The following is a 26247-nucleotide window of genomic DNA, read 5'->3' on the forward strand; positions in this document are numbered from 1 at the left end:
AAGCAATGTGCTCACACAGTGAAGCATACTCACAGCACAGTTAACCCTTTGATCACCCCAGATGTTAGCCGTTTTCTGCCCAGTGTCATTAGTACAGTACCACTGTATTGGTGTAACTGGGGATGTCAGTGACAGTTGGTCAGTTCCCCCCAGAATTCTCACCGCAGTCCTGCTGTAAGTCACTGATCACCGCCATTACTAGTAGAAAGAAAAAAAAAATTCCAGCATCTATACCGCCGTTTGTAGATGCTATAACTTTCATATAAACCAATAATTTCTATGTATTGGGATTTTTTTTTAGCAGATCTGTAGCAGAATACATTTTGGCCTAAATTTATGATGAAATTTGATTTGTAAATTTTTTTTTTTGTTTTACTGGACATGTTTAATAGCAAAGTAAAAAATATTGGTTTTTTTTCTCAAAATTGTCGGTGTTGATGTTTTTTTTTTTGCGCTATAAAAAAAAAAGCAGAGGCTATCGAATACCACTGAAAGAAAAAAACTAGGGGGGGAAAAACTTAAATTTCATTGTGGTGTAGTGTTGCATGACCGCGCAATAGTCAGTTAAAGTAATGCAGCGCCGTATTGCAAAAAATTATCTGGTCAGGAAGGAGGGTAAATCCTCTGGAGGGCAAGTGGCTAAGAGAGCAGAAGAGGTAGAATTTTTGTCAAGTTCCTGTTTTTGTCTGTGACTCCTTGGAGAAATTTTCTTTGGTACAAATAGAGAGTGTGAATCTACTTAATGAGGATACAAGCAGCAATAAATACCTAAAATAGTAAAATATTGTAGCGAGCGCTAAAAGTGTGTGTGTGTATATGTGTGTGTATATGTATGTGTGTGTGTGTATATATATATATATATCTATCTCTGAAAGCCCATAAGCCTTCAATAAAATCTCAGAATAAAAGTGCAGCGCTGGGCCTGGCATTGTTTTGCTGGCCGTTAGCTAATAAGTTATTTTAAGAAGGTCAAGGCCCATATTGTTGAAGAGCCTGGACGAGGCTGATTTATTTACCCTGGCTTGCCAATATCCTGTAACCTAAGGAAGGCCGTCCACTCCCAGGCTGCATTCCGGACCACCCTAAGAAGGAATCCCTGACTGTTTCTACAGTATACGATACAACGCGCTATATTTATGCGCTTCTGGTGAGTGTGCATTTCATATACTTATTAGCACGCCCATCTGTGGATCCATACACTGGGATTTTACATAATCACCTGGAGATTATCCTGACAGTTTCGTCGGGAAGTTTTAACTAACATTTTAATGACAATTTATGTTTAAAAACGCCTCAGAGGTGCCTGTGCGTTCTTATGAAAGGGACTGTATTCCCATGCGTGTTTAGATATTTATTATAACGCATCTACTATTTATGTTTAATTGCTTGATAAGATTTCTCATATTGTTTTTAGTGCTGCACTTTTATTCTGAGCAATAAATACCTGACTGGTTCTAATCCCTCTTCACTCTATTCAAAACTAAAAAAAAAATGTTTTGCCTTTTAGTTATACTTTAAGAAAATGCTTACAGTTGCAAGAAAAAGTATGTGAACCCCTTGGGATTACGTGGAGTTTTGCATGAATTGGGCATAAAATGTGCTCTGAATGTCATCTAAGTCAAAACAATAGAAGAACACAGTCTGCTGAACATAATACTACACAAACATTAGATGTTGCCATGGTTTAATTGCACATAATCAAGGCTTTTGGAGATACTTTTGTAACCCTTTCCAGCTTCATGCAAGTCAACAATTCTTGATTGTAGGTCTTCTGAGAGCTCTTTTCTGCGAGGCATGGTTCACATCAGACAGTGCTTCTTGAAACCAGTAAACCCAAAACAGGTGTGTGTTTTTTTAAGGGCAGGACAGCTGTCAGCAACACATCCAATATCATCACACTGATTGGAGTCAAGGTTGGCTCACTCCTGGCTCCAATTAGCTCTGGGAGAAGTCATTAAGCTAGGGCCTCACATACTTTTTCCTCCCTGCACTGTGAATGTTTACATGTTATGTGCAATTAAACCATGGCAACATCTAATGTTTGTGTAGTATTATGTTCAGCAGACTGTGTTCTTCTATTGTTGTGACTTAGATGACGTTCAGAGCACATTTTATGCCCAATTCATGCAAAACTCCACTTAATCCCAAGGGGTTCACATACTTTTTCTTGCAACTGTACATACCAAATCATTGCTGATTTAGTAACATGTTACTCCCTGAATATGGGTGTAACATGTTATGAAAGGTGGAGTTGCTCTTCAGGTGTACATTAAAATGCTGTCCTCCTTTTTTAAAAATGATTCATTCATTCTGCTGTTACCATCGGCTCTCATATCCTTCCTGCCTAGATGGTTGGATGTGCAGCCTCTAACGCCTCATGATCGACCACTCGACTACAAGAATGCAGCTTGCCTAACCATGCATGCGCAGTCTGCTGTCTTGCAGCATTCTCATAGCCAAGTGCTCATCCATTAGATATTGGAGCTAGTTATCAGATGTCCTGCCATCTAGGCTGGACAGAGAGGGGAGCCAACGGTAGAAGCAACTGTAAAGTAAGGATCATTTTAAAAATTAAGAACAGCATTTTCATGTACACATTTAAAGCTGTAATGCATATGGGATTTGTTTTTTAACTTTTAGTTAGTGATTGTAAAGTATACAATTTTTTAAAAATTTAAAATAACAAACAGGTTTATACAGTACTTGCCTGCTCTGTGCAATGGATTTGCACAGAGCGGCCTGAACTGTCTCTTTTTGGGTCCCCCGTCGGCGCTCCTGGCCCCTCCTCTTCTTGGTGGCATTAAACCCAAAAACAAAAATGTAATATATTGCAGCTTACCAATCATTAGAGGTGGTGGCTGCCTTAGTTTTCATTTTATGAGGCTCCCCCCCCTCCCTTTTCAGCTGGTGATCTAGCCAGTAATACACCTCCTCCTGTATTAGAGTGTCCCCACTCTGAAATAAGGCCCATAGAGGCACCCTTGGACAGCAGTGTGACGGGAGTCACTTTGGGTGGGGGGCCCATGGAACACCGCTCACTCTGGAGAGGTTGGGGAGACCCCGGTCTCAGCTCCCCATATCCCTCCTATGTGTAAGTCACCCTGTGCCTGTTAGGGGTACAGGGTGGAATGTCCTGATATTGTGTAGACATGTATAGGTGGGGTGTGGGGGTTGTTTATTGTTTACTGCAATGTGGTGCATCGCATTCTAGCGTGTGTCTTGCTTAGGAGCAAACTATTATGGGATGTATGTGTTTGTGTATTGGCTTGGTGGGGGGTGTCTGCTGTTGTGTCTCTAGTCACTAGATTTGGTTTGCCCCGCCCTGTGTCCATATGCAGGGAGGGGGGTTGTTCCCTTGAAAGCAGTCTATTTCCTGGTTTCCTTCAAGTCTGGTGGTCTCTAGTCTTGTTTGGTCAGCGGTGGTGTCCGTGGATCTGTGTTCGGACAGGGAAGCGGGAGTCTAACGGAAATACCCAAGTGCAGTCAGGGTCTGGTTCCATTACAGTTCCACAGTTCCGCAGCATTGTCAGTCTGGGGTAGAGGAGTGTTAGATGTACTAGCAGATTTAGATACACTAACACATTGAAGCCAAACTCCAGCTAATACTTTATAAGCAGTTACAGCAAACAGTGTGTTTTATCCATTTGAGATAAATATTTTACATAAATAAAAGCTGATCATGGTAAGCAGTCAGTGGTAAATGGTTTGTCTCATCCCTGTAACCGCTGCATCTGCAAGAGAGCTTAATCTTTTGAAAAACAGAATAAGGGCTCATTCACACTTGACTGTCTTACCAACTGTTGCCAAACGCCCCTATAGCGTTTGGCAAACATTGGTCCGGCGTTTGCGGAGCGTTTTTTAACGCTCCACAAACACCACATGCGCGGCTCAGCGGCGGTTGCTAGGCATTTGCCGAGCGTTAAAAACGCCCTACAAACGCCTATAATGAAGTTTGAATGGTGTTACCGCTCCGCAACCATACCGCAAACGCCGGCGTTTGCGGAGTGGCACCATAGACTAGAATAGGAGGCTTCAACGCCTCCTGACTCGACCAAAGGCGTCCGTTTTGACGCGACGCTAACGCTCCCGTTAGAACAGCACCATGTGCTGCAATGTGCAGAATTGTCCGAGGTGTTTGGGAAGCAGTAAAAACGCTTCCCAAATGCCTTTCTGCCGCCTGCACACAACGCTAGTGTGAACGTAGCCTTACTGCCTTGATGACCAGGAAAAAATAAGGGAAAGAAAGTCTAGAATAGAAAACTAATGCAGTCAGTCTAAGCTGCAATATAATAAATGTTTACTTTTGTTGTTAATATTGCTTTAAATTCCTTCACTCACATAACAGCCCTTGTCAGATGTATCCCAAGGTATTTTGGTATTTTTGCTCAGCCTTGTCTATGTACTCCTATGAAGGATTCAGTGGTCTGCGTATTTCATAGACAAGGCTGTGATGGTTGTCCAGACGTGATATCTCTTAAATGTTACGAAAAGCTAGTAAACTATAAAATGTGATGGTTTCTACTTACAACTGTACAAGACTATAAACTTCTTGTGACAAATTTTCTTTAAAGTCAACAACTCTGTCTATGACTGGTGATTGTATTGTAATGTTTTCCTCCAGCTTTACGGAGATGCCAACCAATAACTTCATAGAGAGCTCATTCTGGAACTTCGATGCCTTGTTTCAGCCTCAGCAACACCCAGCCAGAGATCAGCATGACACCTTCTTCTTACAAGGTCTGTATGGTGTGCTGTGTATAACTGCCAATCACAATATATTTTTATTATAGTAAGATCTAATAATAATTCTGTCTTGCTATTACAGATCCAGCAATGGCGTCAGAATTCCCCATGGATTATCTTGAGCGTGTGAAGAAAGTTCATTCTGAAGGAGGATATGGCTCACAAGGGTGAGTGTCCTGTCATTGTCAACATCTTTGCACTGCTTCTCGGTGGTGTCACCTTGTGGTAGGAAGGACAGGCTCCATGTCACATTGCTCCTCCAGGATAATGTCGCCCTGTGGTGGGACAGACTTCATGTCACATAGCTCCTCCTGTCTGTGTAACCCTGTGGTGGGAAGGATAGACTCCATGTTACATAGATCTTCCTGGGTGGTGTCACCTTGTGGTAGGTGGGACAGACTCCATGTCACATAGCTCCTCCTGGATGGCCGCCTTGTGGAGAAGGGACAGACTCCATGTCACATAGCTCCTCCTGGATGGCCGCCTTGTGGTAGAAGGGACAGACTCCATGTCACATAGCTCATCCTGTCTGTGTAGCCCTGTGCTGGGAGGGACATACTCCCTTGCATAGCTCCTCCTGGATGGTGTCACCTAGAGGTAGGAAGGACAGACTCCATGTCACATAGCTCCTCCAGGGTTCTGTCACCTTGTGGGAGGGACAGACGTCACATAGCTCCTCCTGTCTGTGTAACTTTGTGGTGGGAGAAACAGACTTTATTTCACATAGCTCCACCTCCCAGTGTTGGGAGGGACTGGCTCCTTGTCACATAGCTCCTCCTGAGTGATCACCTTGTGGTAGGAGGGACAGACTCCATGTTGCATAGCTCCTCCTGTCTGTGTCAACTTGTGGTTGGGAGGGACAGACTTCATGTGACATAGCTTTTCCTGGGTGGTGTCACCTTGTGTTAGGAAGGACAGACTCCATGTCACATAGCTCCTCCTGTCTGTGTAGTCTTGTGATTGGGAGGGACAGACTTCATGTTGCATAGCTCCTCCTGGGTGGTGTCACCTTGTGGTAGGTAGGACAGATTCCATGTCGCATAGCTCCTCCAGGGAGTTGTCACCCTGTGGTCAGAGGGACAGACTTCATGTCATATAGCTCCTCCTGTCTGTGTAACCCTGTGGTGGGAAGGACAGATTCCATGTTACATAGATCTTCCTGGGTGGTGTCACCTTGTGGTAGGTGGGACAGACTCCATGTCACATAGCTCCTCCAGGGTGGTGTCACCTTGTTGTAGGAGGGACAGACTCCATGCCTCCTTCTGTCTGTGTCATCCTGTGGTGGGAAGGATATACTCTGTCACATAGCTCCTCCTGTCTGTGCCACCTTGAGGTGAAAGGGACAGGCTCCATGTCACGTATGCCTGTCTTGTCTGTGTCACCCATATTCAAAAGTGTCACTATATTCTTTGCAGCTATAAATATGACTGGAGTATCAGTGAGGCCAGGAAGAATATCCTGCGGACACATACGACAGCAGTCAGTGCACGAATGCTGTACAAACTGGCTCAGCAGGTAACTATGGGCTCTGGAGCTGTGCGGTGGTTATTGCATGCATTATCTAACACACATTGATCATTAAACACCATATTTTTACTATCAAATTTTCCTGTTTAAAATTGTATAATATATGTTCTTATAGTCATTTGCTCTTAAGGTCCTGCCTGAATTCACCTTTCTCTTGCTGTAGGAATAGAACTTTGCAAGGTAAAGCTGTGTGCACAAATCTTATCTTGTTTAATGTTTCTGCCCTGCAGGAGGCGTTCACACCAGTGAAATATTTCTCCATTGACCGCGTGTTTAGGAACGAGACGCTAGATGCCACCCATCTAGCAGAGTTTCATCAAATCGAAGGCGTGGTGGCAGATTACGGCCTGACACTGGGGGATCTGATGGGTGTTCTGAAGGAATTTTTCAATAAACTTGGTAAGCTGAATGTTCTAATAATAGTATATGTATGATGGGTATGAAAGGAGCAGGTTTTGCTACACTTACTTTAAGGGCTCATCCACATTTACAATGCAGTCAGAATGCGGAGTAATCCATGTTTGGCTATTATGCTGATCCTTTGGGTTCCATTGTTATAAATGTAATGTCTGCTCTACATCTTTGTTTTAGGAATCGCCAAATTGCGTTTCAAGCCTGCATATAATCCTTACACCGAGCCGAGCATGGAGGTCTTCAGCTACCATGAAGGTAATGTCCTAAACCAGACTATTATGTTATTCCAACGTGTGTGCGTGGCTTGTGTTCACATAGAAGGTCCAGTTTCTGATAAATATATAAGAACTGGACCTCCTCAGCATAAATGAGAATACATGAATGAGAATACAGCGCAGATATTTTTTCTTTTTCCAATAGTATTAATAGTAAGCTTTCTTTATGTGTTCCGGGTTCTTTCAGCTTACAAAATGGTGTCAAGTGGTATAAATATGACAGGTGATGGAAATTTTTACTGTATATATGTGTATGTGTGTGTGTATGTATATGTATGTATGTGTATATATATATATATATATATATAGTATGTTTGTGTGTGCTTGTATATATTTGTGTGTGTGTATGTATATATATATATATATATATATATATATATATATATATATATATATATATATTAGTTGTGCTCAAAAGTTTGCATCCCCTGTCAGGAATTGTGAAATTTTGGCATTGATATTGAAAATATGACTGATCATGCCACAAAATGATCTTTTATTCAAGGATGATGATCATATGAAGCCATTTATTATCTAATAGTTGTTTGGATCCTTTTTAAATCATAATAACTGAAATGTATTTATGGTACTTGTATAGCACCATCAATTTACACAGCGCTTTACATACATATTGTACATTCACATCAGTCCCTAACCCTCAAGGGGCATACAATCTAAGGTCCCTAACTCACATACATACATACACATACTAGGGACAATTTAGACAGGAACCAATTAACCTACCAGCATGTCTTTGGAGTGTGAGAGGAAACCGGAGTATGTGGAGGAAACCCACACAGGCACAGGGAGAACATGCAAACTCCATGGCTGGGATTTGAACCAACGACCCTAGTACTGCCAGGCGGAAGTGCTAACCATTTAGCTACTGTGCTCACGCAAATGGCCATGGTCAAGTTTCCCTCCCCTGGAATGTTTGGCCTGGGTACAGACACACAAGGTGACACACACGGGTTAAAATGCCAATTAGAGGTTAATGTTCCACATCTGTGGCTTTTTAAATTGCAATTAGTGTCAGTGTATAAATAGTCAATGAGTTTGTTACCTCTTACGTGGAAGCACTGACTGGGCTAGATACTGAGCCATGGGGATCAGAAAAGAACTGTCAAAAGTCCTGTGTAACAAGGTAATGTAACTTTATAAAGATAGAAAAGGACATATCAAGATGTCCAAAGCCTTGAATATGCCAGTCAGTACTGTTAAATCACCTATTAAGAAGTGGAAAGTTCGGGGATCTCTTGACACCAAGCCAAGGTCAGGTAGACCAAGAAAGATTGCAGCCACAACTGCCAGAAGAATTGTTCGGGATACAAAGGGAAACCCATAGGTAACCACAAGAAAAATACAGGCTGCTCTGGAAAAAGACAGTGTGGTTGTTTTGAAGGAGCACAATATGATGACACTTGAAGAAAACTGATCTGCTTGGTGGAGGTGCCAGAAAGAAGCCTTTACTGCATTAATGACACAAGAAGGCCCGGTTAGGCATGTCAAGGTGTTGTCAGGCATATTATAACCGGGCTTTTTTGTGGCATTGGTGCAGTAAAAGCTTATTTCTGGCACTTCGACCCAACAGCTCATTTTTGTTCAAGTATCACCGCATTGTACTCCTTAAAAACAACCACACCATCTTTTTCCAGAGCAGCCTGTTGTTCTTTTGAGGTTGCCTGTGGGGGTTTTTCTATGAATCCCGGACAATTCTTCTGGCAGTTATGTATGTGTGTGTGTATATGTATATATATGTATGTATATAAAAAATTTCAAGCTATACATAGAAACGATATACAATCCAAATAAAGCTGCGCACCCTGTTCGTTGGCTCTATTGGATGTGATAGTCACATATTTGATATTTGTGCTGGGCAACTGTGTTTTTGATCTGACAAAGGAGCACAGAGCTGTCATTAGAATTGTAAACTGAGAAACAGATTTCCCTGAGTGGAAACTTAAGGGATGTCAGAAGCTGTTGATTTGATTCTGCAAGGGGGGAGTATCTACCAGAAAACTGCAGTATCATTTCTCAGCAGACTTGGCCCATTGTATTCCTTAATAAATGATTACATTTTAGGTGTCGATTATATAACTGACATAATCTCTTATAATCCCCATATTCCTGTAATAAAACAAATGAGTATGTTCCTGATCTTCCGGGCAAAATCCCCTCTCTGGCTCCACTCGTTGCTAATTGAGGGATTGGAAATGGTTGCATAATACAAAGCTGCTTACCATAAATGACAGAAGCCGTGGAACCCTCATAAATATACAAATGCGGCAGTATGTGAAGTCAGTATCAACCTTCATCTGCATCACAGATGCAGATCACAAACTACAGTAAGCAAAGATTATGAAGTCTAAGGGAAATTTTAAAGGTCTTGAAGGAGAAAAGGTTTGGAAGGGGTTTGGAGGGGAGGGGAACCTAGAGATTCAATTAAAAATACAGGGCTGTTTTTTTTTTGTTTTTTTTTTTTGTCTGTGTTTTTTCTTGTTTTTAATGTAATGTGTTAGTCAAAACACACTCACACCTCAAAAAAATGAAAGGAACACTCTGAAAACACACCAGATCTCAATACGGAAAAATCTCATACGCTGGATATCTATACTGACATGGACGGGGTAATGTGTTAGGAACGTAAGGATGCCCCATTGTTTGATGGAAATGAAAATGATCAACCTACAGAGGACTAAATTCAAAGACACCCCGAAAATCAGAGTGAAAAAAATGATGCAGCAGGCTAGTCCATTTTGCGGAAATTTCATTGCAGCAACTCAAAATGGTACTCAGTAGTTTGTATGGCCCCCACATTCTTGTATGCATGCCTGACAACATCGGGACATATTCCTAATGAGACCATGGATGGTGTCCTGGGGGATTTCCTTCCAGATCTGGACCAGGGTATCCCTGAGCTCCTGGACAGTGTTAGGTGCAACCTGGTGGCATCGGATGGACTGAAACATGATATCCCAGAGGTGTTCTATTGGATTTAGGTCACTTGAGTGTGGGGGCCATTCAATGGTATCAATTCCTTCATCCTCCAGGAACTGCCTGCATACTCTCGCCACATGAGGCCAGGCATTGTCGTGCACCAGGAGGAACCCAGGCACTTGTGCAAGGAGAAACAGGGTGAGCACTGCCAGAGCCCCACAAAATGACCTCCAGCAGGCCACTGGTGTGAATGTTTCTGACCAAACAATCAGAAACAGACTTCATGAGGGTGGCGTGAGGGCCTGACATCCTCTAGTTGGCCCTGTACTCACTGCCCGGCACCATAGAGCTTGATTGGCATTTGCCATTGAACACAGAATTGGCAGGTCCACCACTGGCGCCCTGTGCTTTTGACAGATGAGAGCAGGTTCACCCTGAGCACATGTGACAGACGTGAAAGGGTCTGGAGAAGCCGTAGAGCATGTTCTGCTGCCTGAATATCATTCAGCATGACCGTTTTGGTGGTGGGTCAGTGATGGTCTGGGGAGGCATATCCATGGAGGAACACACAGAGCTCTACAGGCTAGACAATGGCACCCTGACTGCCATTACGTATTGGGATGATATCCTTGGACCCAATCCCCGAAAAACAACCCTATACCATAATCCCCCCTCCACCAAACTTTACACTTGACACTCTGTCAGGCAAGTACCGTTCTCCTGGCAACCACAAAACCCAGACACGTCCATCAGTTTACCAGACAGGGAAGCATGATTGGTCACTTCAGAGAATACGTCTCCAATGCTCTAGGGTCCAGTGGCAACGTGCTTTACACCACGGCGTCCAACACTTTATATTGCACTTGGTGATGTAAGGCTTGGATGCAGCTGCTTGGCCATGGAAACCCATTCCATGAAGCTCTCTACGCACTGTTATTATGGTAATCTGAAGGCCACACCAAGTTTGGAGGTCTTTAGCTATTAACTCTGCAGACAGTACCAGCATAGGGTCTGACGGTGGGTCCAAGGATTTCCATTTTGTATGGCTCAAATCGGATCGCATCCGCACCAAAAAGGTACAGGACCCTTTTTGTTTTTATCTGCACCTGAATCTCATTGCATTGGTGTTCTCTCCCATGTGATGTGATTCTAGCAATCACACTGCATTTTGCAATCTGCGTCTGGGTGTCATTAATTTAACATTGACACCCACACCAGATCGCATGAATGCCAATGCGATTGCTATGCAGTGCGAGAAACGCACAAAATTTGCTGTGTTTCCTGAACGGCATTAGTGTGAACCCGGATGTTCTGGACAAATCTATGCTTTGACATGTAATTGTACACAAACACATTGGCTTTGATGAGAGTAACAGGATGTTAATTCATTACTCAGCCTTTTATTGCATGATTTTAATCTGATATTAATAAAGTTGTATAATGTTTTCTAGCCGGTTGGTTATATGTGCTACTCGTACGTCACGTAGAAGCGGTTATACTGGGATGATTAGCTGCTGGATTGCTTTTATAGGCCCACTGGGGAGCCCAGGTCTGAAGCATGCAGTTATGCGGGCTGACCATAGAGCTGATTGCAGACCAGAACATCCCTGATCATCTCTATGGTATAAGAAACTGGAAGTGACAACCATTTTGGCACTTCCGCTTTCACAGTATGTAAACAAGCCATTACTGGCATGTGAAAGCATATGATCACGCAGATCTTGGTTTGACCAGATGCTTTGAGGGCAGAGGAGAGACCTGGGGTCTAGTAGACCTCATATCTCTCAATAAAGAAGACCTGTCTCTGCACCAACTATCACAAGGGATGTGATAGCAATAAAAGTGATAAAAAATAATGTGATCAAAATAATGTAGCGTACCCCCATCTCATCGTGCCCATGTGCTAACGTATTCCTCAGTCCCGCACACATACATAAATGGCGATTGCACCACACATGTGAGGTATCACCATGAACGTCCGAGTTAGAGCAATAATTCCAGCATCAAACCTCCTGTGTAATTCTAAACTGGTAACTTGTAAAGGCTTTTAAAGTGTCACATATGCAGATTTCTAAGTACCGTAGTTTGTCGCCATTCCACGCGCATGTGCAATTTTAAAATGACATGTTTGGTATCTATTTGCTTGACCTAACATCATACAGGTGTACCTCTGTTTACAAACGCCTCGGTTAACGTAATTTTCTGTTTACAAATGAAAATCCATTGAAAATAATGCCTTGGTTTACGAATGGTTTATGAATTTTTTTCCCAATTCAAAATGTATGTCGGTATCGGGTTTTAAATGCAATTGTCGGCTTTTTTTTTTCTTCACTATAGCTCACAGAATTAGCTGTCACTTTCCCCAGAGCTAAAGGAAGCTTTGTTTAAGAAACTAAAAGGAAACATTATTTCTTTTAACTTGGGGAAATAATCTAAAAGGAAACTTTTTCTTTTAGCTGGGGGGAAAGTGACAGATGAATCTCTGAGCTATAGTGAAGAAAAAAAAAAAAGCGGTAATTACATTTAAAAACTGGCACCATAATAAATAAGACAAACCGGCATGGGGTCCCCCCTCCAATCCATACCAATGCCTTCGGGTCTGGTATGGATTTTGAGGAGAACTCCCACGCCAAAATTAAAAAAAAAAAAAAAATGACATGGGGGTCCCACCCAAAGTCCATACCAGACCCTTATCCGAGCATGCAGCCCTACAGGACGGGGGGGGGGGGGGGGGAGCGAGTGCCAAACCCCCACCCCCATCCCTGACCATACCAGGCCACCCCCATGTGAATGAGTATGGGGTACATGGTCCCGATACTCATACACGAAAAACAAAATGTGTAGTGTGAAAAAAGACAGGACTCAGTCTTTGACAAGTCCTTTTATTAACAGTAAAAACTAAAAGCATGTCCTCCACAGTAGATCCAACATCAATCACGATGCCCGCTGTCAACCTGAAAAAAAGAATTTAAAAAAAAAAAGGCTCTGCTTCCGACGATGGCTCCCACCATCTGCCTGCTTCGGTGGTTTGACAGTTCTTAATTAGGAAAGGGGCAGGGACATCACCCGAGTGACCCCGCCCCGTGTGGCATCATTGATGTCGCATGGGGTGGGGGTCACATGCTTAATGTCCCAGGTAGCCCCGCCCCTTACCTATTTATGAACTGTCAAACCACCAGAGCAGGCAGATGGTGGGAGCCATCGTCGGGAGCAGAGCCTTTTTTTTATTCTTTTTTTTGGAGGCAGCAGCGGCGGGCATCGTGATTGACGTTGGATCTACTGCAAGGGACATTCTTTTAGTGTTTGCTTTTATTAAAGGACTTGTCAAAGACCGTGTCCTGTCTTTTTTCACACTACACTTTTAATTTTTTGCGAATGAGTATCGGGACCATACACCCCATACTCATTCATATAGGGAGGGGGGCCGGGATCTGGGACCCTGCCGCCGACCCCCACAACCACCGGCCAGGGATGTGGGGAAGAGGCCCTTGTCCCCATCAGCATGGGGACAAGGTGCTTTGGGAGGGACCCCCGCTACCCCAAAGCACCCCCCCATGTTGAAGGCATGTGGCCTGGTATGGTTCAGGAGGGGGTGGAGCGCTCGCTCCCCACATCCCCCCCCCCGCCATGGTTTTTTGTTTTTATTTTCTTTTTTCATTTTTGTGTGGGAGTTCCCCTCAAAATTTATACCAGACCCGAAGGGCTTGATATCGATGGGAGAGGGGACCCCGTACCGTTTATTTATTTTTTTTTTAATTGCCGGCAATTCTTTTACATTCAGCTGTCAGTGGGGAACCCCGCTGACAGCTTAAACAATAACACATGGTTGTCACTACTAAAATACCACAAGACTTGATAAAATAACTCAGGCAGTATTTTAGTAATGTTTACTTTTTTCTGACCTCAGGAACGGATTAATTGGTGTTCAATGCATTCCTATGGGAAACGGCGTTTAGTTTTATGAATTTTTCGCTATACGAAAAATCTTGCAGAAGAAATTAAATTCATAAACTGAAGTATGCCTGTATTTTATATTTTACCAAACTATTGGGTATTGTGTTTTTCTGCATTAAAATTAATTAAAGTGTATTTTTTCCAAATTGATTTTGAAAAACTGTGCAAATGTTTGGGGGTTCCAAGTAAAGTTTCTAGCAAAAAAAATGCTGTTTTTTTTTTTTTTCTTTTATGTGAGAAGTGTCAGAATAGGCTCAGGGCTGAATTGGGTAAAGTCCCTGACACCCGCTATTTTTATTTCTGTTTGTATCAGAGTAAGTCACGTTATTGTGTCCTTTTGTGGTTATTTAGTTTCCTGATTCAGCTAAGAAGCTAACATAATTTCCTTTTTTCACAGGCTTGAAGAAGTGGGTGGAAGTGGGAAACTCTGGAGTTTTTCGGCCAGAGATGCTGCTGCCTATGGGGCTTCCTGAAGGAGTGTCTGTCATTGCATGGGGTCTGTCACTGGAGAGGTGAGCTGAAGAAAACATGCCAATGCACCGCCGTCCATATCCATGCTCAAAGTTCAGCCATTTGTGTGTTCCACAGAATATATCCATTACACAAGAAAGAGTTACACATAAAAGTAGAAGTAAAGCTTGGTATGGTTTTGCACTTGACAGCTGTAGACCCTCTACTGTTGGGTTATGCGTTCTCTTCTAGTTCTTTCCAGAGCAATACCCACTGCTCTTCCATGGTCTGTTACACAGTACGGGTTGTTGTACCCTGGAGAACTGCTGTGTGGCGAATCTACAGAAAGTGCTGACTTTCCTGTAGTTCAGACCTGAAGCAAGTATCCCATCCCATAAGACAGTTTATTCACCTCCGTGACCATTGGAGAGGCAGCTATGTAACATCACAATATTTCCTACTAGCTTTTTCAATGGCTGCAACCCAGGAGCCCCTGAAGGTAAGGTGCCTGCAGCATTTAACTTCCACTTTCCTGTAGGCTGGAGGAAAGGTGCACCTTACAATGCAGATGTCTCTCCTTAGATGTCTGAGATTATTATTATTATTATTATTATACAGTATTTATAAAGCGCCAATAGTTCGCTCAGCGCTGTACATTACAAAAGGGAGACAGAACATGTGACAGAACAATACCAATACAATGCAAAACATGAGGGGATCAAGGGCCCTGCTCTTTCGAGCTTACAATCTAGGAGGGAGGGGGTGGTGGCACAGGAGGAGATAGCTGTGGGGGATGGAGTGGTAGGAAGAGTGGAGGAGGTCGGCAAGTTAGCAGGGGGTGGGGTAGGCTTCCCTGAAGAGATGGGTTTTCAGGGTGCGCCTAAAGGAGAGGAGAGTAGGTGATAATCTGATGGGTTGGGGCAGGGAGTTCCAGAGGATGGGTGACACCCTGGAGAAGTCCTGGAGGCGGGCATGGGAGGAGGAGACCAAGGAACTAGAGAGAAGGAGGTCTTGTGAGGAGCGGAGTGTGCGTGCTGGGCGGTACTTGGATATTAGGTCAGTGATGTAGTTCGGGGCAGTATGGTGGACAGCTTTGTACGTCAGCGTTAGGATTTTGAATTTGATCCGTTGCGCAATCGGAAGCCAGTGGAGGGATTGGCAGAGGGGGGTGGCGGAGACAGTGCGGTTGGAAAGGTGAATGAGTCTGGCAGCCGTGTTCAGGATGGACTGAAGAGGGGATAGCCAGCGGCGAGGCAGGCCAGTGAGGAGGGAGTTGCAGTAGTCGAGTCGTGATATGATGAGGGAGTGGATGAGCTGTTTAGTGGTTTCTGGGGTTAGGAACGTGCGGATTTTGGCGATGTTGCGGAGGTGGAGTCTGCACGAGTTTGTTAAAGATTGGACTTGGGGCTGGAAGGATAGGTTGGAGTCCAGAATGACACCCAGTACTCTGGCCTGCAGGGCGGGTTTGATGGTAGCGTTGTTGGATGTGATGGAGAAATCAATGGGGGGTGGTGTCCGGGCTGGGGGGAAGACAAGAAACTCGGTTTTGGAGAGGTTCAATTTAAGGAAGTGGAGCGACATCCAGTCTGATATGTCGCTCAGTAGGTGTGTGATTCGGGCTGAGACCAAGGGGGTGAGGTGGGGGGTTGAGAGATAGATTTGTGTGTCGTCGGCATAGAGGTGGTAGTTGAAGCCGTGAGAGAGTATGAGTTGGCCAAGGGAGGAGGTATAGATGGAGAAGAGAAGGGGCCCGAGGACAGAGCCTTGAGGGACCCCAACAGAGAGGGGGAGTGAGGGGGAGGTGGTAGCATTATAGGTAACGCTGAAGGAGCGTTGTGACAGGTAGGATGAGAGCCAGGAGAGAACAGAATCTCTGAGGCCGAGGGAGTGTAGTTTTTTGAGGAGAAGGGGGTGGTCGACTGTGTCGAAGGCCGCAGAGAGGTCAAGGAGTAGGAGCACTGAATAGTGGCCATTAGCTTTGGCGGTTAGCAGGTCGTTGGAGAGTTTGAGTAAGGCAGTTTCGGTGGAGTGTAGGGGACGGAAGCCGGACTGTAGGGGATCGAGGAGGTTGTTGTCGTTGAGGTGAGAGCATAGGCAGGTGTAGACTAGGCGCTCGAGGAGTTTAGATGTAAATGGGAGCAGGGAGATGGGTCTGAGGTTGTTCGGGTCATTGGGGTCCAGGGAGGGCTTTTTAAGTATGGGGGTGATGTGTGCATGTTTCAGAGGGGAGGGGAAAGTGCCTGAGGAGAGGGAGAGATTGAAGATGTGGGTGAGGGAGCGTAGGATGGAGGAGGAGGAAGGTCGTAGGAGTTGTGAGGGGATAGGGTCGAGGGGGCAGGTGGTGAGGCGGGCATCAGAGAGGATCTTGGAGACTTCCTCGATGGTAGTAAGGTCAAAGGTGTGGAGTGTTGGGGGAGCTTCAGTATGAGGAATGTAGGGTGGGGTGGAAGAGGAGGTCAGAGCAGTGGTGGGGCTGTGGGAGAGGGGTGATGAGGGGGTAGCTGAGTGAGGGTGAAGGGGGTTGGAGAGAGTTTGAGCAGCGACGAAGTCCCTGCGGGTTATGTCGAGGGGGAGGGGGGATAAGGGGGTAGCTGTGTGAGAGGGGACGGGTTGAGAGGGCGTGTGAGTTGCGGCAATGTCCTTGCGAATTGTGTCAATTTTGTTTTTGAAGTGATTGGCAATCTCAAGGGCAGTGAGTGAGGTGCTGGGTGGAGGTGGGGGTGGAGAGAGTAGAGAGTTGAAGGCAGAGAAGAGTCGGCGAGGATTGGAGGAGAGGGCCTTGATGAGGGTCAAGAAGTAGGCCTGTTTGGCAGCATGGAGGGAGGAGGTGTAGGTGCGGAAGGCAGATTTGTAGCGGGTGAAGGCTTGTTGGGATTTGGTTTTGCGCCATAGTCGCTCCAGGGCACGACTGTGTCGTTTGAGGGTTTTGGTGTGATCAGTCTGCCAGGGCAGGAGCGGTCGGGGTCTGATGTTGCGTGTGGTTAAAGGCGCTAGTGAGTCAAGGGCTGTTGAGAGCGCATTGTTGTAGGCGGTCAAAGCCAAGTCGTGGCAGGACAGGGGGAGGATGCGGTCGTGGAGTTGATCAGCTGCAGAGTGGAGGGAGGCAGGGTTAAGGTTGCGGAGGTTACGGCTGGTAGTAGTGTGACATTTGGAGGACGAGGAGATAGAGAAGGTGATCAGGTTGTGGTCAGAGAGAGGGAAGGGGGTGTTAGTGAGGTTGTGGGGAGCGCAGCGGTTGGAGAAGACAAGGTCCAGGATATTTCCGTCGGAGTGGGTGGTGGATTGTATGCACTGTGCAAGTGCAAAGGAGGAGGTTAGGTGGAGGAGACGGGCTGTGTCCAGGTTGTCGAGGTTGACAGGGATGTTGAAATCCCCAAGAATGATGGTGGGTAGCTCAGAGGAGAGGAAGAAGGGTAGCCAGGAGGAGAAGTCATCCAGGAAGCGTGGTATGGATCCAGGAGGCCGGTATATCACAGCAATCTTCAGGGGGGTTGGGGAGAATAGTCGGAGGCAGTGGGCCTCGAAGGAGGAGAAGGATAGGGAGGGGGGGTTTGGGAGGACTCGGAAGGTGCTCTGCGGTGACAGGAGCAGACCAACCCCACCACCTTTACGACCGTTAGGCCTGGGTGAGTGGGTCCAGGTGAGACCTCCATAGGGGAGTGCAGCAGGGGAGGTAGAGTCAGCGGGCTGGATCCAGGTTTCTGTGATCGCTAGGAGGTTGAGGGAGCGGGAAACAAAGAGGTCGTGGATGGCGGTATGCTTGTTGCACACCGAACGGGCGTTCAGGAGTGCACATGAAAACGGGGGGGAGATTTTAGGGAGTAGGGGGACAGATACTAAGTTGTGGGGGTTGCAGTAGGATGTGGAGGCGGGAGGGTGTTGAGCGGGTGAGGGAGGTGGAGGGCCAGGATTCGGGGAGATGTCCCCCGCGGCTAGGAGGAGGAGAAGGGTGAGAAAGGTGGCATGGGAGCGGGATGTGCAGGAGCGTGAGAAACTCCTAGTGGAGGTGTTGGGGTCAGTGGGAGAGCGGAGTAATAGGAGGAGGTGGTGGGTGCCATAGAGGGGTGAGGGAAGCAGTGAGGACACGATATACAAATGTTTGGGAGGGGCAGAGGGATATAATGAATGGATTTTGGGAACAGAGGAGAGGAAAATGAGAAGGAGGAGTGGAAGAGACATTTTGGGGAGGTGAAGAGAGCAGTAGTAGGGAGATGATAGCAGTGAGGGGGAGATGTACAGGTTGTGGGGTGGAGCAGAGGGGTAAAGAAATGAGATGTGGGAACAGAGGATAGTAATATGAAGAGGAGAAGAGGGGTGTATTATATAAAGGTACACGGAGTGGGTCTCAGGCATGTAAGAGGTTTCCCAGGGTGTTTGCTTGCAGTCTTCCAGCATGCAGTAGAGCTTCTTGCTGTTGTTGTGTCTTCCTGCTGCTTGGGTTCTCCTGCTTTAGTTCAACTGCTGCGTTTAACTGCTTCTTCTACGCACTCGTTCAAGCCGCACTCAATCTGAAGCAGCACCCCCATCAGACTGTGCCCCCCATCAGAGATGATTATTATTATACAGGATTTCTATACCGCCAACTGTTTGCTTAGCGCTTTTCAATATAAAGGGAGACAATACAGTAAAATACAAGAGGGATAGGAGGGCCCTGCTCCTTGGAGCTTACAATCTAGGAGAGAGGGGCTAGTGGTACAAAAGGTAATAATTGTAGGGAATGGGCTGGTAGGATGAGTAGAAGATTCCAGTATTAGCTGAGGGCAGGATAGGCTTCCCTGAAGAGAGAGGTTTTCAGAGATCGCCTAAAAGTGAGCAGAGTAGGCGATAGTCTGATAAATTGGGGTAGAGAGTTCCAGAGGATGGGGGAAGCTCTGGAGAAGTCCTAGAGACGAGCATGGGAGGAGGAGACAAGGGAGCTAGAGAGCAGGAGATGTTTACAATGCCTTCTAAGATGCATTTGTGTGGTCAGCAGCTTCAATTTGGGGATCCATTTACACCACTGTGCCGCAGTAATGCATGTTACGTGGTGGTGTGTTGTGGTGCTATTCATTGTGAATGGTACTATAAGTCGCCTTCACAACCACCTTTTTTTATATATTCATTTTGGTGTGTTAGGCAGCCCATTCAGATAAATAGGTGTAATACAAATGTATAGTCATGGCCATAAATACTGGCACTTCTGCATTTCTGTCAGATAATGCACCACTTTGCCCAGAAAATTGTTGCAGTTACAAATGTTTAGGCATTCTCATGTTTGTTGGCTTTTTGTTTCTCTACTTTTTTGTGCCATAATAATGCAAACAAAAGAAATAAACAAGAATGCCTAAACATTTGCAATGGGGGGGTGCTAATATTTTTGAATGAGGAAAGAACAAACAGAGGGTGCACAGGCCTAGTGCATTACCATACAAAATGTTTAATAAGAAATAAAGTAGGTGTTGTACTCACAAATGACAATAAAGTCGGCACATCATGAAAGAACAGCTGGATCAACACCCAGCTTCCTCAGAGGCAAGTCCTCGAAACGCGCCAGCCTATTGGATATCTACACTCCCTATTGCGGACTGTTACTCAGCGCGGTGTTGACCCAGCTGTTCTTTTATGATGTGCCTTGACTTTATTGTTGTTTGTGAGTACAACACCTATTTTATTTCTTATTAAACATTTTTTATGGTAATGCACTAGGCCTGTGCGCCCTCTGATTGTTCTTTCCTCATTCAGTATATTTGGATTCCCCCGGTCTATTGAGGGCAGCAAGGTGTGCATGTTCCAGGACATTCCTTATGTGGTTGTAGCCTGCATCAAGTCCATCCCCAAGCGCAGGAGCATTTGTGTTTGCTGGCTAATATTTTTGGCCATGACTGTATGTTAAAGTGGAGGTCCAGTCAAAATTAAAAAAAAATAAGTCAGCAGCTACAAAAACTGTAGCTGCTGACTTTTGTAAAACACTCACCTGTCCCACGATCCCACAGTGTGCTCAAGCCGGCCAAGTTCACCATCCCAGCCCCGGCGTCTTCATTGTGGTCATCTGGCTGTGACAACTTGCGGCTTTGTGAATGGTCCCGTAGTCTCCTGGGACCTGTTACATGTCCCAGAAGACTCGGGGAGGGCAACTTTCACTTTGAATCGCCGTGGCGGTGGGAGTGGGTACCTGTCAAATTTGGCAGCTTTTGGAGAGTGGGGGATGAAGCCTTAAAGCAGAACCTCCTCCTTTTTGAGTTGAGTTCAGCTTTGCGTATTAAATGCCTACATTTCCTTTCTGCAGATGGTTGGGGACATACAAGGGGAACTACAGCCATACTTTAGGATGGCACAATCTTCCATTTCCGATGGTGGTAGCTGCCCATCTCGAAGATTAGTTTAAAATAATTAAGATGCTTACAAAAGCTTACTATGTACACACATTGATTTTTGCGAAAATGTATTTGTGAAAATGTATTTCAGATTCTTATCTGCTTTTGTTCTGACTTGCATATTGGTGTATGCCTTACCAGAACCTTTTTTTCAGCTGACTGCTAACTGGAGTGATGTGCATTCATTGCAACGACCTGAACACCCCTATAAGGATCCATTAGACCAGAGAAAGCATTTATGTTCATAAAATTTAATGGCCATTTTATCAATGTTGTAAGCCGTGGTTAGTTTGCAAATAGCTGGCTTCAGTCAGCCAGATCTCTACTGTGGTCAGGGGATCTATGGGGGGAAATTTAAAGGATCACCTTTGGAAAATGTTACATGTTCCACCCATTTTTAGGGTGGAACATGTAACATTTTCCCACTCCTGCACCGTCTCACCCCAATCTGCACCCTCCCTGTGACAGCTGCCAAGGGATCTTTTCCTGCACCTGTTGCCACAATTTGTAAACAGCGCGGCCCTGCGGAGCTCCACCAACGCAGCCGTATCATCATGCATTTGCAGAATTCTGTGAATGAACTACAAGTACCATCGGGCAGCGTTTGACGCTGGTGAGCACTCTTGTAGTTGATTGATTCTTCCTGCTATCCCGTAACTGCCTGCCCATATGAGTGGTACAGGCAGACAGCTGATTGAGTGTCTGCAGGAACCTGCTAATCTGCTAATCATGAGTGCAAATATTTACAGTTTGCAGAGTGGGAAAAGAAGATAATAAATGTACATCTATTTGAGGTTTAAAAAAAAATGCATTTATTATTTCTTTACAAAAGGAAAAATTAGCCTTTAACCACTGGCCTACTGGGACTTTTACCCCCTTCCTGCCCAGGCCAATGTTCAGCTTTCAGCGCTGTCGCACTTTGAATGACAATTGCACGGTCATGCAACACTGTACCCATATGAAATTTTTATATTTTTTTTTTTACACAAATAGAGCTTTCTTTTGGTGGTATTTAATCACCACTGGGTTTTTTTATTTTTTGCACTATAAACAAAAAAAAAATGAAAATTTTTGAAAAAAAAACTTTCTTTGATTCTATAACATTTTGCAAACAGGTAATTTTTCTCCTTCACTAATGTGCGTTGATGAGGCTGCACTGATAGGCAGCACTGATGGACACTAATAGGTAGCACTGAAGGGCACTGGCTGCCGGCACTGATGGGCACAGATTGGCAGCACTGCTGTGCAGCAGTGTTGGGCACTTTTGGGGCTGCACTGATAATCAATGCCCTCATTATCAGTGCAGATATCTCCTTTCACAGTTACCGGTTATCGACAGGATTTTCCTCACACTGTAACAGCGTCAGGAAAGTACTGCCGATAAACGGCACAAGTGTATTTACATGGTGGTCAGCTGAGATTGGACACAGCTGATCACGTGGTAAAAGGCCGCTGTAATTGGCGTTTTACCATGTCATGTGATCAGCCGTGCCCAAAGGACACAGCGTTCACAGACAGTGACGAGTGAGTGCCGCTGGGGGTGCGTTCTGGGAGGACATTATATGACATCCTCCCAAAACTGGACGACTGTGCTGTAGCCATCATTTGGCTATAGCATGGTAGGGAAGTGGTTAAGCGTGGCGTGTGTCAATTGCGATGGTGGAGGAGTCAACCCTGCATTTGCCAGGGTTAGAATGCCAACCTATTGTCAGGGAAAGGAGCTTTGTGAATGTGGTACGCGCCACTCATGACTGTTTCCTGTGCCATTCTAATGGCACATGAAGCTTTTAATTCCCCAGCATGTGCTTGTAGTATGATGCAGACACCTGAAGATGTCTCAGCTTTTCTGCTTGGCTCATTTGAAACAACATTCCCAGCAAAAATTAGCATCATAGGTAAAGTACCGACTGATTGGACAATAAAGCAGAGAATGGATTAGGGTGAACGTCATATCAACGGCATTACATGCAGCAAGAGTCAGGTGAGGAGTTGAAAACTGATTGGATTACCTTCAGTGTCACTGTTGACAAAGTGAACAGCCTGGTTGCTGATTAGCCTGTCCTATGTTAATCCCGACCACATAATCTGTAGACTGGTGACCGTGCCCTCATTAGAGACCTGCTCCACTTCTGAACATGTAAACAAACACTTTTGACTCCTATAAATGCTTGTGTGATATCTCTCATAATTGCCATCCATAATGCAGTTAAAGTGCAAAAAATGTAAAGTTTGACTGCCACTTTGTGCAACGTTTTGAAATTGGGAGTTTCAGCACTGCAGTTGCATGATGGTGTTGAGAGTAAACCGTTAAAGGGGTAACCTCCCTAGCGGTCTGATTATGTCCTTATTTCTGTGCTCAAATTGGTACATTTTTTTGCATGGAAATATGTATTTTTTTATTGTAGGCCTGTAATTCTTAGGAATAACTCACTGAAATCTGTCCGAACAAGAGTCTAGTAAACATCCCGGGTATGTTAAAATTTGAAACACAAAATCATAAATTATAATTTAATAAAAAATAATATAAATTGAATTCAATAATATCAAACCAAAAACACGGAAATTTGAAATAGAGCGCCAAGTTAGCACATCGCTGAGCAAAGTTGCAAAATCGTTTTCAGTGTCTGATGACGAATATTCCCCACGAATCATTATCACTCAATTCTGCAAGTGGTTCTAATTTACTATCGCTGTTTAAAACCGCTTTTGACCTAAAGGGACGCTTTTTGGACGCCATGGACTTTTCTCAGTTTCCAGGCAAAAAGAACAGTAAAAATGCAGGCAGGGCGCCGGACAAAGCACTCGGGACAAAATGTATGTGAAATGGTTTGATACAGTAATGTTATACTATGTGATTTTAGTTAATGTCACTTTTTGACATTTTTAAATTTCCCGCCGGTTACGTTCCCCGTACGTCCCGACGGCGCAGGGAACGGAACCCAGAAGACCGATGCCGGCATCAGCCGGAGGACATTGCCAGGGACACTGCAGGAGGGACATTGCGGGAGCGCAGGACAAAGTAAGTTCTGGAGGGATCCCGGAGCAACGCTGCAGTGTATTCCCGAGTGTAGTTCGGGGTTACCGCTTGTGGTGCTGAAACTTTACCCCGAGCTACACTCAGGAATACCTCCAGGGATGTTAATTTCACCCAGACAGATATTTCAAATTTATTGAAGGTTATTTCAATATTTAAATCTATTCCATATGTAAACCTACTCTATTAGCAGCTATATCTGAGAGAAAAAAAAATACATTTCCCTTAATGCTGGACTGACCCCTAAAAAAACACAATGACTGTAATTCTATCTTTGTTTCAGACCGACGATGATCAAGTATGGCATTAATAACATTCGAGAGCTGGTGGGGCACAAAGTCAATCTACAGATGGTCTATGACAGTCCGATATGCCGCTTGGACTCCTAACAGGATTTTCTTGGACTCCTTGGTTAAGTTTTTGCACCTGTATAAGAAGGAAGAGTATTAAAAGGATGTACTGGGCTTTGTACAGCTCTAAAAAAAAAAAAAAAAAAAATTCTACATATACCTGTACCTCTGCCTTCCCTGTGTGTCTCCTTGGGTTGCTGGGCCACCCTCTTAAGTTGGTGTCAGTGGACAAATGCAGCTTGCTTCCAGTGGCATTCTGCATGTATTTGATATCAACTGTAGATGCTTCGGAGAGCATTTTGAGTTCACTGATAGGTGCGTATGGCCTACAGTTTTCTTGGTGAATCGGTCAAAATTCATGCTGTAGATGACCCTGTAAGCACCGCCTGGCTCAACAAAATTTGATTTAAAAATTGATGACGCCAGATGCAAAATTCTTGGCTGACCAGTGGCTGGATCCTAGCAGATGCAGCCATTGTTGAGGTATGCAGGCAGCCACAGGTACGTTGACTGTTTGAGTACAATAGCCGGCAATGTAGATTCTTTCATCCACGCTGTTAGCATAGATGGTGGGAATTGACTGACATCTCATTCAGCCCATGAGAAAGCTGGCACCCGTGTGAACTCCTGGTCACCAAACATGCCACATTGATCAGTTGGCTTGAGTTGGGAAGAACAATATGGAGGGTTTCTACATTCAACGGAAGATATCAGACCATCTGTGGCCAGGCTTGGTGCTCTCATATTTGGGATCCACTGAGTGCCCACATCTGGCTAAAGCTACCAGAGTACTCATATTTTATAAATGAACCAAACAATAAGTGAAGATTATTTACCACTCCTTTTTTTGCTAAGAACCAGATAGTAAAAATGTTACTTTTTATAAATTAAGATCCATATTTATTTATTTACATACTCTTCTGGATCTTTAGCACTGTCCCTCTTTTCAGGTGTGAAATGTTGAAGTCTTCTGTCTGCTTCACATTACAAAAGGGAATACAGAAAACACCAACAGAATTTTACTGCTATTCTTACAGACTAGATACAACCAGCTGGAATAAAAATATAGTTTATCAATAAATGGATGTTGTGTTTTGAATGTTATTTCTCATGAAGGAGTCACTTTGGTCTCTTCTGCAGTCATCCATTTTGGGGCCCATTGATTACACACCTCATAACATACTAGTAGGTTTGTAGAATGGGGGAAGAAACTGGAACACCAGTTAAAGCACACTGAAAGAGAAGTGTAATGATTATTGAGGGTCCAATTAAACTTCCATATTACAGTAACATACACATTACGTGTTGCAGTGACATTTATTTCAGTGTGGCACCCCAATGTATTAAAGAAACACACCTGCAGTGCAACACACAATAGTGCATTGTGTTGCAAAAAAAATCATATCTGATTTTTTTGATTTTTTTTTTTTTAATATATGGGTTAGGGATGCACGGAAATTTCGGTGGCTGAAACGTTTCGGCTGAGAACACCCCTTTCGGCCTTTGGTCACAATGAAAAAAGGACTGATACAGGTGCCGAAAAAACCCCGCCCCTCACTGCCGGCCACTGCCGCTCGGTAGTTCAGCCTTACCTGAGAAACCATCGATTCCAGCGCTGGGCATAGAGATGAATGAAGGAAAGATGGCTGACACATCTCTATGCCCTTGGAGGACCAGAGCGATGTCACTTTTTTTTTTTTTTTTTTTTAAAGCACTAGATCAATGCTTTTTTTTTTTTTTTTTTTTATCCAATGCTTTACATTGCAGTGGAGAGATGTTGGGTCTTATTGACCCCATATTTCTCCATAAAGAGGACCTGTCACTAATTATTTCTATCACAAAGGATGCATGCATTTCTTGTGATAAGAATAAAAGTGATTAATTTTTTTTTTAATAGGACAGTGCAAAAAAAAAAAAAAACATGAAATAAATTTTGTTAAGTTTAAAGTCCCCCCGTGCTCTCACATAGTGGTGAACTCATATGTAGGCCATGCCCACATATGTAAATGGTGTGCAAACCACACATGTGAGATATCGCCACGAACGTCAGAGCAAGAGAAATAATTTGCGCACTAGACCTCCTCTGTAACTTCACACTGCTAACCTGTAGAAATTTTTAAAGCATCACCCATGGAGATAAGTACTACAGTTTCACGCCATTCCACGAGCATGCACAATTTTAAAGCGTGACATGTTGAGTATTTACTTGC

At 44.5% G+C, this 26247-nt stretch overlaps 1 protein-coding gene across 1 annotated transcript in view; it reads left to right on the forward strand.

Moving 5' to 3' along the window:
- Positions 1 to 25118, forward strand: part of FARSA (phenylalanyl-tRNA synthetase subunit alpha) — a 52400-nt gene extending 27282 nt beyond the window's left edge. The window contains exons 7-13 of the mRNA XM_089661871.1: positions 4622 to 4737; positions 4826 to 4910; positions 6159 to 6258; positions 6501 to 6669; positions 6862 to 6939; positions 14248 to 14362; positions 23971 to 25118. Coding sequence (XP_089517997.1) covers positions 4622 to 4737; positions 4826 to 4910; positions 6159 to 6258; positions 6501 to 6669; positions 6862 to 6939; positions 14248 to 14362; positions 23971 to 24076 — 769 coding nt within the window. The 3' untranslated portion in view covers positions 24077 to 25118. The remainder of the gene's footprint in view (positions 1 to 4621; positions 4738 to 4825; positions 4911 to 6158; positions 6259 to 6500; positions 6670 to 6861; positions 6940 to 14247; positions 14363 to 23970) is intronic.
- The last annotated feature ends 1129 nt before the right edge of the window (positions 25119 to 26247 follow it).

This window comes from Staurois parvus, unplaced genomic scaffold (assembly GCF_062004578.1).
Source record: "Staurois parvus isolate SC_StPar_1 unplaced genomic scaffold, SC_StPar_1.0 ptg001400l, whole genome shotgun sequence".
Classification (NCBI taxonomy): domain Eukaryota; kingdom Metazoa; phylum Chordata; class Amphibia; order Anura; family Ranidae; genus Staurois; species Staurois parvus.